The sequence below is a fragment of the Lissotriton vulgaris genome, chromosome 7, assembly GCF_964263255.1.
Source record: "Lissotriton vulgaris chromosome 7, aLisVul1.2, whole genome shotgun sequence".
Lineage (NCBI taxonomy): Eukaryota > Metazoa > Chordata > Amphibia > Caudata > Salamandridae > Lissotriton > Lissotriton vulgaris.
Genome location: NC_141695.1, coordinates 895,070,944 through 895,088,805, shown reverse-complemented (window position 1 = coordinate 895,088,805; position 17,862 = coordinate 895,070,944). Strand labels below are relative to the sequence as shown.

General features: G+C 44.0%; 1 protein-coding gene across 1 annotated transcript in view; it reads right to left on the bottom strand.

Moving 5' to 3' along the window:
* The window catches only part of CSF1R (colony stimulating factor 1 receptor), a 247,587-nt gene that overhangs the window by 24,366 nt on the left and 205,359 nt on the right, over positions 1 to 17,862 (bottom strand). The window contains exons 15-17 of the mRNA XM_086931314.1: positions 16,168 to 16,247; positions 13,631 to 13,749; positions 4,596 to 4,718 (exon numbers count right to left, since the gene is read on the bottom strand). Coding sequence (XP_086787440.1) covers positions 4,596 to 4,718; positions 13,631 to 13,749; positions 16,168 to 16,247 — 322 coding nt within the window. The remainder of the gene's footprint in view (positions 1 to 4,595; positions 4,719 to 13,630; positions 13,750 to 16,167; positions 16,248 to 17,862) is intronic.

Sequence of the window (17,862 nt, the reverse complement as noted above, 5' to 3'; positions counted from 1 at the left end):
ATTTACGACCCGTGACTCCAGTATGCAGTAGTGTGGTGTATCCTATATGCTGAGATGTGCTTCGGGATATCGGGCTCTGACTGCCAGCAACGCGGTTATGCCTTTTACGTACATTGTGATGACCAGTAACCATAACTATAACAGTACAACTCCCTCCCCCCCACCCCCTCCCTGCTCCCCTGCTCCACGGACAAAGTCCCGCCCGCATCCCCAACTTGGCAGAGTGCTCAGTTCCCTCCCTGTTCAGTTTTACTTGCTCGTGGGGTTGGTGAGTCCCCTACAGGCACCGGCCAGTGCCCGCCCTACTCAGTTCCATCAGCTCGAAGTCCCAAGGGCTGTATTCGTGCCATCTCTCCTACAGCTCAGCCGGTCAACCCCTGATAGGTTGTCCGGAATCGAATGGGTCCCTTTCAAGATCGGAGTCTAGTCCCGCGGCGGCTCCCTGTTCAGTTGCCGGACTGTTGGACCGGCGTTCCGTCGCTCTCTCGTTGCGGTGATCCTGGCGGTCCCTGTGTGGGCGTTGAGGTTTGCCCACCTGCCTCCATCCATACAGCCACTCTCGTGCCACCTCAGGCGTGTCGAAGAACCACGTCTTTCCCTCAGCCACAATCCGCAGTTTGGCGGGGAAAAGCATCGAATAAGGCAGGCCCCTGTCACGTAGCGTCTTCTTCACTTCAGTGAAGGATTTCCGGCGTCTGGCTACCTCAGCCGTATAGTCCGGGAAGAAGGCCAGAGTCGAGTTCTGAACTTTTACTGGTGGGGCGACCCTTGCCGCCTGCAGGATGGCGTCTCTGTCCCTAAAGTTGAATAGTCTAGCCAGCACTGGCCGTGGCGTGGCTCCCGGTTTGGCCTGACCTCCAGGGACCCGGTGCGCCCTCTCTACAGAGAAGAAGTTGGACAGGCCTTTAGGCTGCAGTTTGGTTTTGATAAGATCCTCGATGTACAGGTCCATGGCGCCCTTCCCTTCTGATTCCGGAAGGCCTAGGATGCGGACGTTGTTTCTTCGGGAACGCCCCTCTTGATCATCCAGCTTGTCCTGTAGTTGCTTAGTAACCTTTTCCATCCGCTCCATCGCTACCTGTAGATCAGAGGTGTCCTCGATGAGCGATTTCGTAACCACCTCCACTTGTGACACCCTTTCTGACATCTTCTTAAAGTCTGCTCTCAGCAGGTTGACTTCTGAGGAAATGGTGCCCACTGTCGCCTGGACCTCAGTGAGGGATTTCATAATGTCTTCTAGGGTAACTTTCCCTGCCCCATTCGTCTCTGTGGTGGCACCGGTGGAGTGGCGCCCATTCCCTTGTGAGTGGCCATGCTGAGTGTACGCAAATTTATCAAGCCTCGCTTGCGTCGTCGCACTCCTCGTGCCTTTGCCTGCCATAGCGTTGTGTTTGGCACTGTAGTGCCCTTTCTCCGCAGTGGTTCCTGGGTCGGCTGCCCACCAGCCCCACGGTTCTCCGGGTACCAGGCTGTATGTGTCCAGGCGCAGCTCTTGTAGATAGCAGGAGCTCGAGCTGCAGTGTACTGTGGCCCTGCGAGTCTTGATGTGGGTCTTGCACTGCCCTGCGGGCCAGTCTCAGCGGCTCACCAGGCATGTAGTCTGTTTTACCGTGGCCGTTATATTACGTCTTGCTGTGGCGCCGTGATGCGCCGTCATCGGTCCCTGGGCATGTAGCTCCTCGGGGGTAGCGTTCGGATTTGCTTTGTTCCCCCTCCAGTTGGCTATGTGGTCCGAGTATCAGAGCCTCCAGGCCAGGCTGTCCCTCGCATGCATAATCTCCCCCTTCGTCGTTATGGACTTCTCCGTTGGCTCACATGCAGGTGCCACAAGACGGGGATTACCTTCCGCTTCTTACGCAATTTCGGGCGAAAGTCCGACTTATCGAACTGCGGGTGGGCAGTATAGTTTTTGGTGCAGGTCACCTTGTTGCGCCGTGTAAGCGGGCCACCCGGCCGTCCCAAAATGGCGCCGCCGAGGGACAGGGACGTCCCCTCCCGCGAGGGTGCTCACCCCGTGCGCGGGAGAAGCCCTCCCTCGGTCCCCGGCGCAGCGGCCGCGTCTGTGTCTTTTGGCTGCTGCGCTGGGCACAAGAAGCGCCGATGTCTTACTTTTCCCCCGAGGGTCGTGGGCGCCGGTCCAAGTCTATGTCTCCTAGCCGATCAGGGCGAACTTCCGGTCGGGTCCGCCAAGCACGCCAGGCCGGTGTTGCTGGGCAGGTGGAGGCCCCCGGGCGCCGCCGCCGAATGGAACACTTCCAGGTGTCCGATTCTTGCCGGGAGCGGAGCAATGTGTGCCGCTTGCTCCCCCGAGCCGATGTCACTCCTTCGGGCGGGCTAAGGTACGGATGATTGTGCGGATTTTTGAGCGGGCCGGTCAGCCTTCAGGAGCTCCCGATTCAAGCTGCCGCCATGCTCGGCAGTCGGCCACGCCCCCCAGCAATAGCAGATTTTTAATGCCTGTAGCTCTCCGGGGCTGCACGTGTTCTACACTGAATGATCAACTTGTGTCTTCCCTTTGCGGGTAACCTACTGAACCCTATTCAAGATAGGCATTAGGAATTTTAATTATTTTCAATGAACGAAATTCCCTGTAAGTGCAGGTCATAAACTTGCATTGATCAAGTCCCTGCCGTTTGTACACACCGCCCGTCAGTAATACTGATTGGATGGTTTAGTGAGGTCCTCAAATTGGCTCCACCGGGCTTGGCAACAGCCCTTGCCGAGCATCGCAAGATGATCAAACTTGACTATCTAGAGGACGTAAGAGTCGTAACAAGGTTTTCGTGTGTGAACCTGCGGAAGGATCATTAATGGCAGAGCAGCCCAAATGACTGACAGCGCCATCCGTATCCTCGGCTGCCTCCCAGGCAGAATCCAGGGCACGGGCCCATCCTTCTGCTCGCGCACTCTGGCTAGTGGAGCGGTCCGTGGCTGCTAGGCAACTGGAAGAGGACAAGGTGCAGGTAGGACCTGACCAGCATCAACGTTATTGACATTTTAGTGCACACTATCCAATTAGGCAATCCATGACCACAATGACTGTCTGAGAGCAGTGCTTTTAAGAAAAAAGAAGGGCTCACAATTCAGACATATATCAAATTGTTTGAGTATTATTTTTCTGTAGAAGGTGCGGCTCCTGACCACAAGAAAGTCTCCAACCTAAAAAGTGCCTCAACCCATCTTTAAAGTACAAACAAGCACATACATCAAGGTAGGATTTTGCGAGTCCTTAATTGCGATAATTAAGGAATTGCAATTAAGGACTTACAAAAGCCTATGCATGTAGGAATCAATATAAAATATGCGATTCCTACACATTCCTTATTTGTTGACTAGCAAATTGCGAGTTGCAAATAGGGAATGGCTTCCCATTCATTCCAATAGGTCCTCGCAAATTGAGCATGCATTTTCCAGGGTGCCATTGTGTCAAAAGGACACCCTGTTGCACGCCTAAAATTGATCTGTGCACATATGTTGCGCACACACATGCCCTAAAGGCATGTGTGTGCGCAACATGAAACTTTGAAAAATGCTCAAAAGTGCATTTTTCAAAGTTTTTGCAAATTACCATGAAGTTCAAGTTCATGGTAATTTGCGCCCCTATTAGCGAATCGCTATTCTTGATTTGTTCTTGCATTCCAATCGCAATTTGAAAACTCACAAATAATTGCGATTTTTTAAAGTGCGAGTGGCAAGTTGTTTCATGCATCGACAAAAGCTAATTTTGCGATCGCAAACGGACGATTTTTGCAATTCGCACCATTTGCGATCTTAACACCATGCGCGCTAGCGTTATTCTGCTCGCACGCTGAGATTTGCGAAAACGCACTTTACATGACGAGCTGGGCTCGTCATCAGCGTGCGAGGAGGCTACGCCATGACGAGCCCAGCTCGTCATCAGCGTGGAAGGGGTTAAATAGCTCTGATGCGTGTGCCTGAAAGTTTCTTAGGAAGGGTTAGCAAAAACCAGACCGCCATCATAGGATCATAATAGTCTCACTAAAGTTAAGTGAGCCAAGTACCTGGAACAAAGCAAAAGAGGCAGCCTGCCAGGAGACAACAGATGTCCTTGATTCAGCAACATGGAATACATTGTTCAAGCAATAAAACAGAACTGTCAGTAGACAGTAGCCACATCAAGTACATACAAAACAGGTAAGGAGAATTAGAAGGCTATTTAAACCAAGCAGGAGCGAGATACCAACAGCAGAAGATATTCACAAACACACAGATCCCACTAAGCGAAGGCAAAGACAGATCAGGAAAGTTACAGCTGCAGCTACATTAGACAGGGTAAACGAAAATGCAGAGCAGGAGGGTGTGATGCAGGTCAGAAAGGACAAGAATATGCAGATACATATGGAGCAGGCAGGTTGTAGGTACATCCATAGCAGCCGGGGTGCAAGACATGGTAAAAGAAACAGGGATGAGGTGCAACATGACAGATAGTGATAAAACAGTCAATTAAATGCAGCTAGAGCAGCCGAGATGGAAGTTCCCATGGAAAAGACAATACTGATAAAGTCATAGCAGGTGTAATGAAGGTAAAGCCAGAGTATTTCAGTGTAGGTAGCATCACACACAGAATTACTCACATTTCCTTTAACAACATAGTTGGAATCATTCATGATGTCCCTTGCCAGTCCAAAGTCACAAATCTTGGCCACGCGTCCGTGAGTCACCAATACATTCCTTGCAGCCACATCCCTATGAATGCACTGAAGATGAGAAGCAGAATTTAAGTGAAACACTGGAAAAAAGATTTAAGATTTAATACTACTATGTGACAGCCACTCCCTTGGGTGCACTCTAAAGCTCTCTGTTCTCTCGGTGCTGGAATAACAGGACTGCAGTAGTCAGTGGTATGGTGTATTTGCTTGGCCATGTGGGATCTACTATCAGCCCAACAGTGGATGCTATAAATAGGTGAACAGCAGGGTTTACAGCATGCTATAAATAATAAAGACGAGGTGGTGTAGAAGCAAATGGTTCCACTAAATGGGACTGTGTTGCACTGGCACAGATGTGTGTGTGTGGGTAAAACAACAAAAAAATGAAGTACTGAAATTCTTGAGCCAATGCTAACTATTAGGAATGTCTTTGTGCATCATTTCATTCCACTGATTTTTTTGTTCACCTGATTAACCATGCACAAATTAATCTTGGACTCATCCAAAAGCCAGACGTCCAGAACAGTCTGCCAGGCCAAAACCCTTTGCAGGAGTTCACATGAACCCCAGATGCACTTCCGACTCACTGGCCCTCACTGGTGAGGTGCAATTTAAGTCTATTGGGATGGAAAGCGCCAATCAATGTCTGAGCATAAATCCCTGTCATTAGGTAGCCATGCTGACATAATAAAAGTGAAGGAATGGAAATGCTTGAGCCAAGCACTGGAATGTGACTGGACTATCGTAATTCTGGTCAGTGTTTTAAAGGGAAAGGAAAACAAGGAGCTCAATGTACTCACTTATCCCCTCATGTTTTAATTCCTTCATCCATCCAATCACGGGCTGGCTCTCTCATCCTTCCACCCACTCACCTTTTAACTGTCATCAATTCATGCACCTACTTTTCCATAATTCCACACGACAAACACTTGTACTTCACCTTACCCATCCACTAACACACACATACGTGCACTCTTTCACATATTTGCACCCTCTGAGGAACCCCTGCAAGCACCAATCCACCGACCCACTGCCTCACTTACTCACCTACCCACTCACCTAATCACTGGCTGTCTCACTGATACATACAAGCAAACACAATAAGATGATATGATGGACAGAGCACTGAAACTTTTCAGGCCCTCACCCCCAGTCGAAATTAGATCTGGGTGGAATCCATCATCGTTCTTTTGCTCACTTCGCCACACCAGTTCAGACTCAGGCATATGCAAATCAGTCTTGACCCTGTCTAATTAGCTTGAAAATGAACGTCATGCCTCGTTTACTGAATGCACTATAAACATTACTCCTGACTATCCCAAAAATAACACTGCAACATATGTGCCGGAAAATGTTAGGCTTTGGTTTGGTAAAACGGCCAGAGTATCACGCTCAACACTTTTCTGCCCATTAGACGAAGGGGGACTGGGATTTCCTGATGTTTTCACCTATAGTCACCTATAGGTTTAGAAACCCAGGAACCAGTTCCAGTATGCTTGTTTCTGGTCCAATGAGGACCTGGCTTGGCAGTTCAGGCTGGACTGTTCCTATGAGGAGCAGGGTCAAGACTAATTTGCATATGGCTGGGTCCAAACTGGGGTGGTGTAGTGAGCAAAAAAACAATGGATTTAACCCAGATCTCTTGACTGAGGGTGAATGTTAGAGCTACTCAGCATTCTGTCCATCATTTGTTGCTGTATCCTTAAGTGGGATGGGTATGCCTAGACGTGGGTCCCTTGCTCGCTGTGCCACTGGATTCAAGCTAGCCTGGATGATGGGGGGTGTTACCCCGAAACTGGTCCCAGGATGCTTGTTTCCGGTCCAGGGAAGACTTCACTTGGCAGTTCAGGCTGGACTGTTACCATGAGAAACAAGGTCAAGACTGATTTGTATATGGCTGGGTCTGAACTGGGGTGGCAAAGTGAGCTAAAGAACGATGATGGATTCAATCCAGATCTGTGACTGAAGTGTCTGAAAAGTTTTAGCGCTCCGTGCATCATCTCCTTGTGTTCGCGTCACTGATGCATACACCCACCCATAATCATACATGCAACCTTTACTTACGTACAGTGTAAATACATACAGTGGAAACCTACTCTTCGATTACTCTACTCAGTACATACATTGAATGCTTTTATCTCCCTCTCAAACACACTGCTCCACATGTATAATCACACCATTGGGTGTCCACATGGTTCCTCGCGGAAAGCTATGCACCTTGCACATTTCTATAGTTATCTTTGCACTGTATGCTTTTCTTGCACATTTGCTGTAAATGTAATGCGCATATATACTCACACACATACACATGTTAATTTTCGGACAGTAACAATATTAGCCATATTGTTCTAAACCTATAATCATAGTAATTAGCTGGACAGTGATCTTTAACTACACACTGTGTAACTGCACTGCCCACCCATAAAGATGCCTATGCATACAGAGTAATATCACCTTGCATGAGCATACACATACGCAAATACAAACCCATAATGTTCAACTCACATGTGCTTGCCACAACCTGGTTTTCACTGACATTCACTGTAATAATATGTTGAAAACACACAAACTCACAGATATTTACAAACACAGAAACTCACACACCCAGGATATTTACTTTGATTTTTAAGTACAAGGCTCAATACTTGTTTGTACTGCACTACAAAACCAGGACTAACAAGGCAAATTACAGAGGCAGATCATTTTCTCTGGCCACCTGGAAACAGCTACCTGATTCTAAATTAATGTTCCTGCAGAGCAAGTGCATTCTCAACAACTGATTACTCTAACACTTTACCTCCACCCGAAAGAATTCCAACATTAGACCAATCATAAAGAAAAAGAACCTTGATCCAACAGGCCTAATGGGCTACTAACTGACATGCACTGGTACTTGGAGAAGGGAAGAGCTGAAACAACCTACTTTGAGACCATCAAATGGGCTTCTGCTAAGGAAGATGCCCTGAATCTGCCCTGATATTGATCTGGACAACCTGCAAACTACCGTGGACATAAATGGGGTGGCTGAACTATTACTGCTGATTCTATTTGAAGCTTTTAAAGCAGTTCAGCAAAGACACTGCCATTGATACTACAGAGTATCAATGCTACCCCCCTCCCCCCAGCGCCTTCAGACCCTCACGAGTGAGTAGCGGGTTTACAAATCCCTGATTGATTGATTGATTGATACTAAAGGAAACAGGCATCTGAGGAGAAATCTTGGCCTGTATCTCTTCCTACCTATCCTGCAGGCCCAGCATCATCTCTCTACCCCTGTGCACATCTGCTCCTAACACCACCAACCCTAGTGTATGTCTGGGAGGGATCATGGACTCCAACCTTTCCCCTGTCCCTCAAGTGAATCAAGAATCAGGTCGTTTCAATGCGTCTTTCCTCAGCAAGGCTTCTTTCAGGAGTTGCAGGGCATTATGACTCTTCTAATGTCTCAACTAGACTACATAAATGGTCTCTACTAGACGGACGGACACCAACTCAAACTATCAGCAGTGGGAACCACCACAGTCTAATACTTGAATTCTGTAGTTTTTCCCTCTTTTATGTAAATTTTATCTGATGTTCATGACTAGATATTTTTATCAATTTGTATCATTGAAATTTAATTTTATATGTGATTATAATTAATGTCTATTTTATCTTTATTCCTCTTTTACATGTGTTTATATATTATTGCACTAAAGTTTCCTTTTTGCCAGTTATTCTGACTATTATTGCCTGGATACTGTTACTTTCTAACCTCTACTATAGGCCCCAACTCTTCCTACTCTAAAAAATGTGGGAGCAAGACAATGCCTACATCCCCACCCAAGGAAACGCATCATTCTAGCGAGATAAGCCCTTTACTAGCTCCCTACGGCCAGGCACTCTGTCTCCAACATATTCTGCATTGGCAAAGTGGTCATGCATTGTCAGTGCCCATTCTTAATCGGATTAGAGCTCCAAACATACTCACAAAACAGAACCTTCCATATGTTTCTCGTCTTTGCTTTTCCAGTAAACACACGTATTTTCCAAGATCACTTGGAATTCAAGAAGGAAGTAAAGACTATGCTCTCCCTAAATTAATGATGCAGGATCCTGCGAATGCAGATTTGTTAGTAAAATAAATGTTTGTTTTCATGTGTTTGAGTTAACTGAAGTAGGCTGAAAACTAATTTACAGGGCTGCTGGGCTGGTTGCACTGACAGCTGAAGAAACGTGGCTTTTAAAACTTGCACCATGTGCTTTTTTCATTCATTCTTTGTTTTCTATTTCCTTCCTAAAATAGATTAAATGATGTTCTCTCTAGGGTACTGTTTATTTCCTACCGTAACAATTAATGTGCTTCAGAGGAGGCCTGCCTGCAGGAGTAACACACAATGTTTCAATGCTCAAGGTTGACACAAAACTGCTAGCTGGACTGCGCTCCAATAATTTTTTAAACAGTCATTTTTCAGTAGTGCAATTTCATTTCGACTTGTATGTAGGTTAGAAGTCCCTATAGACATTAATTTTGGGAGGGTTACTTGAGTAAGTCTGTTTTACGTAACACAATGTTTGAAATGTTGATTGTTTTTTATCAGCGTATCCTTATTAGTGCATCCCATGCTGCCATTACACAACATGCAAAGGGAATGTTTCACCACTCCTCTTCCCCTCTAAAAAGTGTTGTTTTGGGATTTATACCAGACTCTTCTGAAACTCATACCGAGCATGTCCTTATGAGGGACTGCTCTTTGACATTTCAGGGCTTTTCCCTTGTTCTTACCGAGTAGTCACTATGACAGATTGTGATTTGACTCTTTCTCTCTCTCTCTTCATATATATACCTACCATCCACTTTGCTACTCCAAATAAACAGTGATCATGCATGAGTTTCCCTTTCAATGGAAAACAAAATGTTTTTAGTCTTTCCCAATACATACAATATATAATTTTTGTATGTATCTTTTAAACACAGCCATTCTATTTCTATTATGCACTTTAAACTTGCACAGACAACACTTTTTCCGTATGCACTTTAAGACAATGTTAAGAAATACAAAAAACAGCTGCCCAAATGCTATATTTGCACATACGACAATTTTTGCAAAATTGGGACAATTTGCACATACAATTAAGACAGTTGCCCATTCTGATTCTAACTATATCAGGCTATTAATCAGTTTGATATTCATTTTTTGATAGATTGTGATTTCAATTGCACTAATATTTATTCACTTTAAGCATTTTATTTATCTGCAAAATATTTAATAGTTTTTATATATATTTATTGATATGTATATATATGGATATATTTATTTTGTATGTATATACCAATGCATGCGTATATCTGTTTTTCATATTTATTTATTTATATCTATGATATTAGATATACGTATATAAATACACACAATCTGCAAAACACAAATTGGGACATTTCATTAGTAGAGACCAAGGCTGGGCGCCTGTGAAAAGCATTTAAGCCACATATTATATTGTCATGTCTACAGATGCATGCAACAACAACCAATGTGCATATCACAAACAAATGTCAACAACATCTTTACATCTGACAACAAAAAGTTACTCAGAAATGTCAAAGAAACTTAGCATTTATGCATGTATAGTATTTCTTTCATGTCTAATAATCACATGTGGGAGGAGAAAGCATCACCAATAGAAGAAAAAAACGGGGTATAAAAACAGAAAGCGGACTGTGTCCAGTCAAATGATAAAGAATACTTGTTATTCGAAACACGTCTGACCTGACATCAGCTGAGAGCAAATAAAGACCTGCTGAACCACGTTACCTTGGTGTGCGTTTCTTGTCCTTTGGAGCGCTACCGGCTGGAGTGCATCTAAGAGGTGTGGGAAAACCCAGTGGAGATATATATATATATATATAAAAGCAGGTTTCTCTGCTGGAGAAAAAGTTGAGTCGCACACTTTCCGTGATTAAAAGCATTTATTTGCAGTTTGTAGCGTGAGCATTTCCGGATGCATTTCGGTCATAGGACGCCACGGCATGTAGTAGTATATATATATATATATATTACCTACTGGCGGTCGCCAGTAGGTATATATAGTTAGGATTTTTTCTCTATGGCACTTTTGAAAATTCTATGTCTAATAACTTTGGCGTTTGTGGACGGAATCGGCTGAAATTTTCAGGAAAATGGCACATTTTGTTTCTGAGCAGCCCCTGAAAATTTGGGGGGGTTTCGTCAAGGGGGGTGGCGAGAAAAAGGGGGGTCCCAAAACACGTTTTTCCCATTCATTTTTCCATAGGGCGTTTGGCCTCACTTTTAGCTCGAACGGCTGAATGGATTTGCACGAAACTTGGCAAAATTGTAGGGACTGTTAGCCCGATGTGCCTTTGCTAGGTCTCAATATATGTGCTCCATATATATATATATATATATATATATATATATATATATATATATATATATATATATATATATATATATATATATATATATATATATATACACATATATATATACATACATACAGACACTTGGAAACTACCCAGAGTTCTCTGCTTCTTTTTTTGCATATAAATATATATATATATATATTTATATATATATATATATATATATATATATATATATATATGTATATATATATATATATGTGTGTGTGTGTGTGTGTGTGTGTGTGTGTGTGTGTGTATATATATATATATATATATATGTGTGTGTGTGTGTGTGTGTGTGTGTGTGTGTGTGTGTGTGTATATATATATATATATATATATATATATATATATATATATATATATATATATATTATCCTCCTGCTGATTTGAATAGACTAACTTATCTTTTTGGCTCCTCTAATGATTCTTAATTTTAAATACACCTTCATTGTTTGGACTTTGCATCTTGTCTGGTGTGGATTTTCCTGTGTGGCTATTACTTTGTTTGCCAATGACCCTTGTCCTTTGGAACTCACATAGCCAGATACATCCAATCGTCTCTATTATAAGTAGAAAGTGCCAGCAATCCCCTTGACCAATAAACAGATACTTGTGTCCCCACAAGGAAATTATGGACTTCAGACAGCTCAGTTGGATACCCACCAAGAACTGGAACCTAGCACCCCTCTCAAGGATGATAGGTACAAACACAACCTTCTGGTCCAAACAACATATATAGGGCTCCTCTGCTCTGATTACTGTATTTAACAGAGATCCCTTGAAATAGGTGGACCTTCCAGAGTGGGTATGCCTAGGACTGCAGAATATCAGGTGACAGTTAAGCAGGGTGTGTATAGATCGTTTTTCATCTTATTAAATTCTGATTCGGATGACATATTTGGAAAAGCAAATCTATTTCCCTATTCTCCTTCATGTCCTGCAAATAAGGCCAAGAACACATCTCTACTCTTCTTTAAGACAAATATATGGCATTGAGTGACTATACTGAGGTGCGACTTCTAAAGGCCTTCTTAGCTGCTAATGGGGTTTCTTTAAATGGGTTTGGCACTTGCCTGGCAATAGAGACTCTTATGTTAATCTTGGCATTTTGACTAGGTATAGGTACATTTGATGTTCCTCTTGGAAGGAGGAAGAAAAATTCGGGTCTATGATGACAATGAAAGCCCTGGATGTATTTGATTCTATGTGTGATGGTGCTGTTCCAATTCAAGTTATATGCTGCTAAACAGCTCCTATCACTGACCTTTCGTGATCCTAATTGGATTTTGGATGGCTTAAAACCTAGGACAAAATTACGGAAATCTTGAAGCAATTGAAGAGTCACCCTGGAAAAGTGATTTGAAAACTGTGACCTGTATTTCAAGTAGTCAGGTGTGTGAGTTGGGTCAACTGTTTGAGAAATTTGAATTTGCGCCTTTGTCGCTTGTTGCAAAGATTTTTGGTAAGAAGAGAAGGAGCACGCCTGTATTCAACTGCAAACAAAATCTCTGTCTCAATGATGAGAAGTAAGTCTGATTATGGGATATCGTGCTATGGGTGGGTTAACATTTGGGCACAGTGGCCTGACATTGCATAAGAGAACTCAATGTGTATGTTTTGCAATAAGGGAATCGAAACCTTAACTCATGCGTGGTATTTTGGTGCATGCGTAGATTTTTCCTACATCTGCGAAGTTCCCCATTTTCATGTTGAAAGTTTCCAGTTAACTAGTGCAACGTGTTTCTGCACAGAGTGAATCAATTTAGACCAAACAAAGAGATTATTTTCACGCTAGTTAAACTCAACCAAACTAAAAGATGAATGCAGATACTTTTCCATAAAAGTTTATCTTTTGCACAGCTTTTCTATACACAGTGGAATTGTGCTAAATACTGTGGGCCTCAATCAGAGTGCATGATGTTTTTGAATTGGGTACAAACAGTGTTATATAAGGATACATGCAACGTAAGCTGTTGCAGAAGACATGATTTTCATGACGATGTGGCACGGCCATTTTGTAAAATTACCAAAAACCTCAGAATTTTTTTTGCAACTTCACTTACACCAAGCTGTGTGTTTGCCCGACACTGCTGTGTGTACAACCCTAATGTCTGGGCTTCCTTCCACTACAGATTGGAGGTCGCCTATCTTTTGAGTAAACTAACGAACAACCATTTGGTGGCATTTGGGGCCATTTTGTACCGTAATTATTAGGTTTTGTAGTGCTTTGAACTGGATTATGGCTTATTTAAGTTAAGTTTTATTTCTGCGAATTTGTGAACAGGTTTTGCGTTTTTAAAAGCTATACAACATTATACAGCGCTATTAAACCTCTAGTAACATAGAAGAACGGCTGCTTCTACTGCTGCTGCTGTTGGCACGCCTACTCCTTTCCCTGCCAACTCTGCCATATTTTCTACTATTAGTGCTCCATCTACGTACATTACCAATGCTATCCCTAATACTCATAAAACTCATCCTGATGCTTCTATTACTGCTGCTACCAATACCCCTAATGTTGCATCTTCGCTTACATTTCTGTATTACGAACACTCACATTCTTGGAGGCCAAGAAGGCCATCCCCTGGGCCACCTGGCTGGAAAAGTGCAACAGGTCGAAGAGCACAAGCGGCTTGGTGTCTTCCTCCTCCTCTTCTACTGCCACCAAAGCACTGTCTGAAAAATGGAATGCAGCAGGTAATCCCCAGTTATTTCAAATGATATCATTAGACTTCAGTAACCGCATCAAGCCTGATATTTCACATGTAGCAGTGAATTGATCGCGTGACGGTCCCCAGTCCTCATTAGAAGAAGAATCACTCCGTTAAGATAAACAGGAATCCATTCATCCTCATGCTAAATCGTAGAATGGCTCACCCTTGTACTTGGGGCTACATGCATCCCTACATATCTAGGATACATTACCTTCCCTCCCCCAACAATCTTTTGAAGCCCATCATTTAAGTCTCCGAATTCTCAAAGTTGTCATTGATGTGATCTCATTTTTCAATTAGTATTACAGTAATGACCAGTAACCCAGCTACTTTCGTTGCAGTATTACTGAGTTGGTTTGTGGCGTTTTTAGTTAAGTGTTATAATCTTAACAGGCAACCACATCACAGACAACCCGTCAGTGCTCCCACCATGGGCACTGGCCGCAGGACACCCCGTATTAATTATTCAACTTGCCACCAGGTCCTGGGTCAGGGAACAGATTTACTGATGCTGCCTGCTTCCTCGCTCAGCACAGGCAACCCAGAGGACAGTGAATGGTGATGGACAGCAGATGTAGCCATTTTTCTGGTACTGCTCTGGTTGCCATCAGCAGAAAACACTGCGCTGTTACCCACATGGCTATCTCCCTAGACACGTACCACAATTTCCTCAGGGGAAGGTGCGGGAACAACACATATCCAGTGGAGGTAACCCACAATAAACTCATGGACAGACAGGGCTGCTGACCCAGATTCACTCCTCACGTCAGATGATGATCACCATTCCCCACCATCATCATCAACACAATCAACAGAACACTCCACCTGGAGAAGGGAAGTCCGTGATGTGTACACCAAAACCATTAGTTGGAGGGTTATGTACATACCCTGCAGCCAAGGGTTCTCTCCATTCCTGTTCGATATCTCTCAACCTATGAAATATCCAAGTAAGGATCATGTCAGATGCTTGTTGTGCATGATGCCCACTAAAATTAAAGATTATCACTTTATGGTGGGGAGTGAGAAAGATCTCCAGCATAGGTTAAACCCAGTCGAAATCATTTAGCGTGTTGAGTGGGTGAAAACGATTCCTAAGTGGGTGATACGTTACAAAGGAGATTGAGCTGAGGAGTGTGTGTGCAGGGCGAGAGAAAGCACAATGCTGGTTTGCTCTCCTGTAGGCTGCCTCCTCCATTAGATCTAGATGCCATAGGGAAGTCTGGGAGGAACAAGTTCTTCTAGCTTATCCACCAACATCAGATGCTGTACAGAAAAGATGATGTGTTTTATCACTTTCTTCTAATCAGCAGGAAGGAGAGCCCAGGAAGAACGGTGTCCTCCTCACCTTGGGGATGTGATGGAGGATGAGGGGGCAATATAATAGTATTGGGAATCAGCCAAGGACCTCGAAGATGGTTAGATTTCTATTTTCACCTAATTCATTTTATGGATGTTCACTGCCTTTTTAGACTCTTTGTTTGGATACTACAATGTTCGCAAGCAGCTCTTAGCGTGTGGCTCCTAACACGACTATTCTTTCATCGCTAGCACCTGCCGCCTCTCACTGAGCTGGGCTACTTCACCATCAGCAACCTCGCAGGTGTTCCTTTCTGACTGTTTCCCATATTATGGACATCACACCGTATAACCTTTGATCAGTCTCTCTGGATATCATCTGGATTCAGGGCCCCACATGCACATCAGCAGGACCAGACCTCTGGATAGAAATGCATTGCGGGGTGGGGATGAGCTCATAGACCAGTGTCATGACTGTGGCTTCTCTTCCCTTTCTTTGCTTGAGTCATAAAGATGTGTTTGCTTGTATTAATTGATTCTTACGTCCCACAGTTCACAGTCGTATGGCTAATAGTATTTTGTGCTTCCAGTATTGCTCACATCTCACTCCCCTGCTGATCATTCCTGATTTATATTCTATTTCCCTGCCAAATAAAAACGTAATGAGCTCCAAAGATGAGGTTTAGTCACATTACACACATCAGCCACCACGTTAGGGATCCATGATCCATGTATGTTCTCCACTGAAGGTATTTTCCAACACCCTTTTTCATACCTACTCCCCAACTCAGCTCACCCCTGCCTGGGCTAGTCACCCCAGTGAGATTGGTGACAGGGAACTCCTGTTGAATTAGCTGCTTTACCTCCCGTACGAAAATTTCTACCACACAGTGTAATTGTAAGTCCCACAATGCAATGCTGTTATTGCTATTTGCTTCATTGCTCCAAAGCTACATTCATACTATTTAAGTACCAATGTAGGCATCCATCCATCTGAAATATGAATCACAGACCCACTGATTTGGTAACCCTTTCCCACGCCTCCTCAAACCATGTCCCTGTCCCAGAGTTTCCCTTAACTTACCTCGCTTGGAATTAGAATCTAAACGGGCGGGTCGCATTTCAAGGTAACTTTCACGACACTGGCTGGAAAAGCCGCTGTCACTGTCACAAGAAACAAAGAATATAATATTATCAACTGCAAGAAATGGCTGTACTGTTAGTGTCATGTACAGGGTGCTCCTAAATACGGTCGTTGGTTGGCAAGAGAGACGTGGAAAGTGAAGCATTCTGGTATTAATGGAATTCGGGAGTTTCTCTAATAGGATAGGTCTTCTGAAGTACTCAGGCAAAGTCCATAAAATGGCCTGTCAATCTCACCTTTGTAGCCCAGCTTCCCTGCAGCCTGGTACTACAACAGTGTTGATACCATGCTAGATAAGCCAAGCTGGTGAGGCCCAATTGCCAGTAATTGGAACATCCGAGAGCCTATTATAAAAGTTGGTATTAAACCAAAACACTGATTCCTTTTTAGGTGTGAGGCTCCTTTACCGTGCTTTGAGTGCGTGGCAGTAAACATTCATATAGTGGACTGAACTGTATCTTGGCATTGGTCACCTTATTGCCCGCTGAAAATGTGTGAAGAAGAGTCCGAAAAAAGAAGCCTTTGAGGACTTCCTCTAATTAGGATAATTTGCACTGCTGCCCCGATTCTCTGACGGAGTGTCCCCGAGTTAGGTTCTCCAGTCAAAGGACAGCCCACCTGATGTTTGGTGCTTTACTATTGGAATATCTGAATTCCAGTTAAGGAGTGAAGAGTTATTGAGGAAGAGTATTGAGTGACAGATGGTGCAGTTGCATTATGACTGCTAACATGTGGCCCCATTTGTTTAAGATTTGGACCAGACAAACAGCGACTTACTAAACTGACGGTGCAGCCAATTAAAGAGTTAGCATAATCAAGCCTAGCATTTCCTTGCGTTTTAACTATTTATGAAAATTGTCACTAGGGATGAACTGGTGAATATCACAAGCATTTGGAGACAGCCCCTTGTGAGGTCCCACTGATGTAGACCAGCTTGTTGTAACGTGTGTGTCTATTTATCAGCAGGTGTTTGGAATACCGAAGGTGAATGATCATGTCTTAGAATGTTCACGTGTGTGCTAAGGGGATGCCAGGGCGGAGCTACCTTTGGAAGGACTATTGAGCCCAGGCAAGACCTCTGTACCGGACTCTGTACTTCAGAGCTATCAGGTAAAGAAGATACCAACCTCTACTTGAGTGACTCCTAATTCTTGTGCGAAGGACCTCCCTCTAGTCAATGCAGAGCTGTAAAAGTGGTTTGCAATGTGGGCGAATCAAGCACAGTGAGTGAGCCTTCAGAAGCCTGCATTAGACAGTAAACTGTAAACACAAAAGGCCCCTCACTTCAAACACCAGTGTCCTGTCTGTTAAGACCCACTTGCCGATAGCAGGCCCTCCATCCAGCCCTGCCGCATCTGAAAGACAAACCTGCATCCCTGTGGGTGTCTTTTGTCTCCTCCGACAATCTCCTCTTTTTGTCTCCTGTTAAAGGAACTCTGGTGCAGACCCAGAGTACTTAAACCCTATACTACTGACTCCTCCTCTACCAACTAGAGTCATATACACAAATGTAAATACAAACATACATAATGAGGAGAAACGTGTAGGAGTGGTGAAACTAGAAAGCAGTGAGACACTCAGAAGAAGGTGGGGGGATATTCTTTAAAGTATTTGGTTAGCAAGGTTACGGGTTAC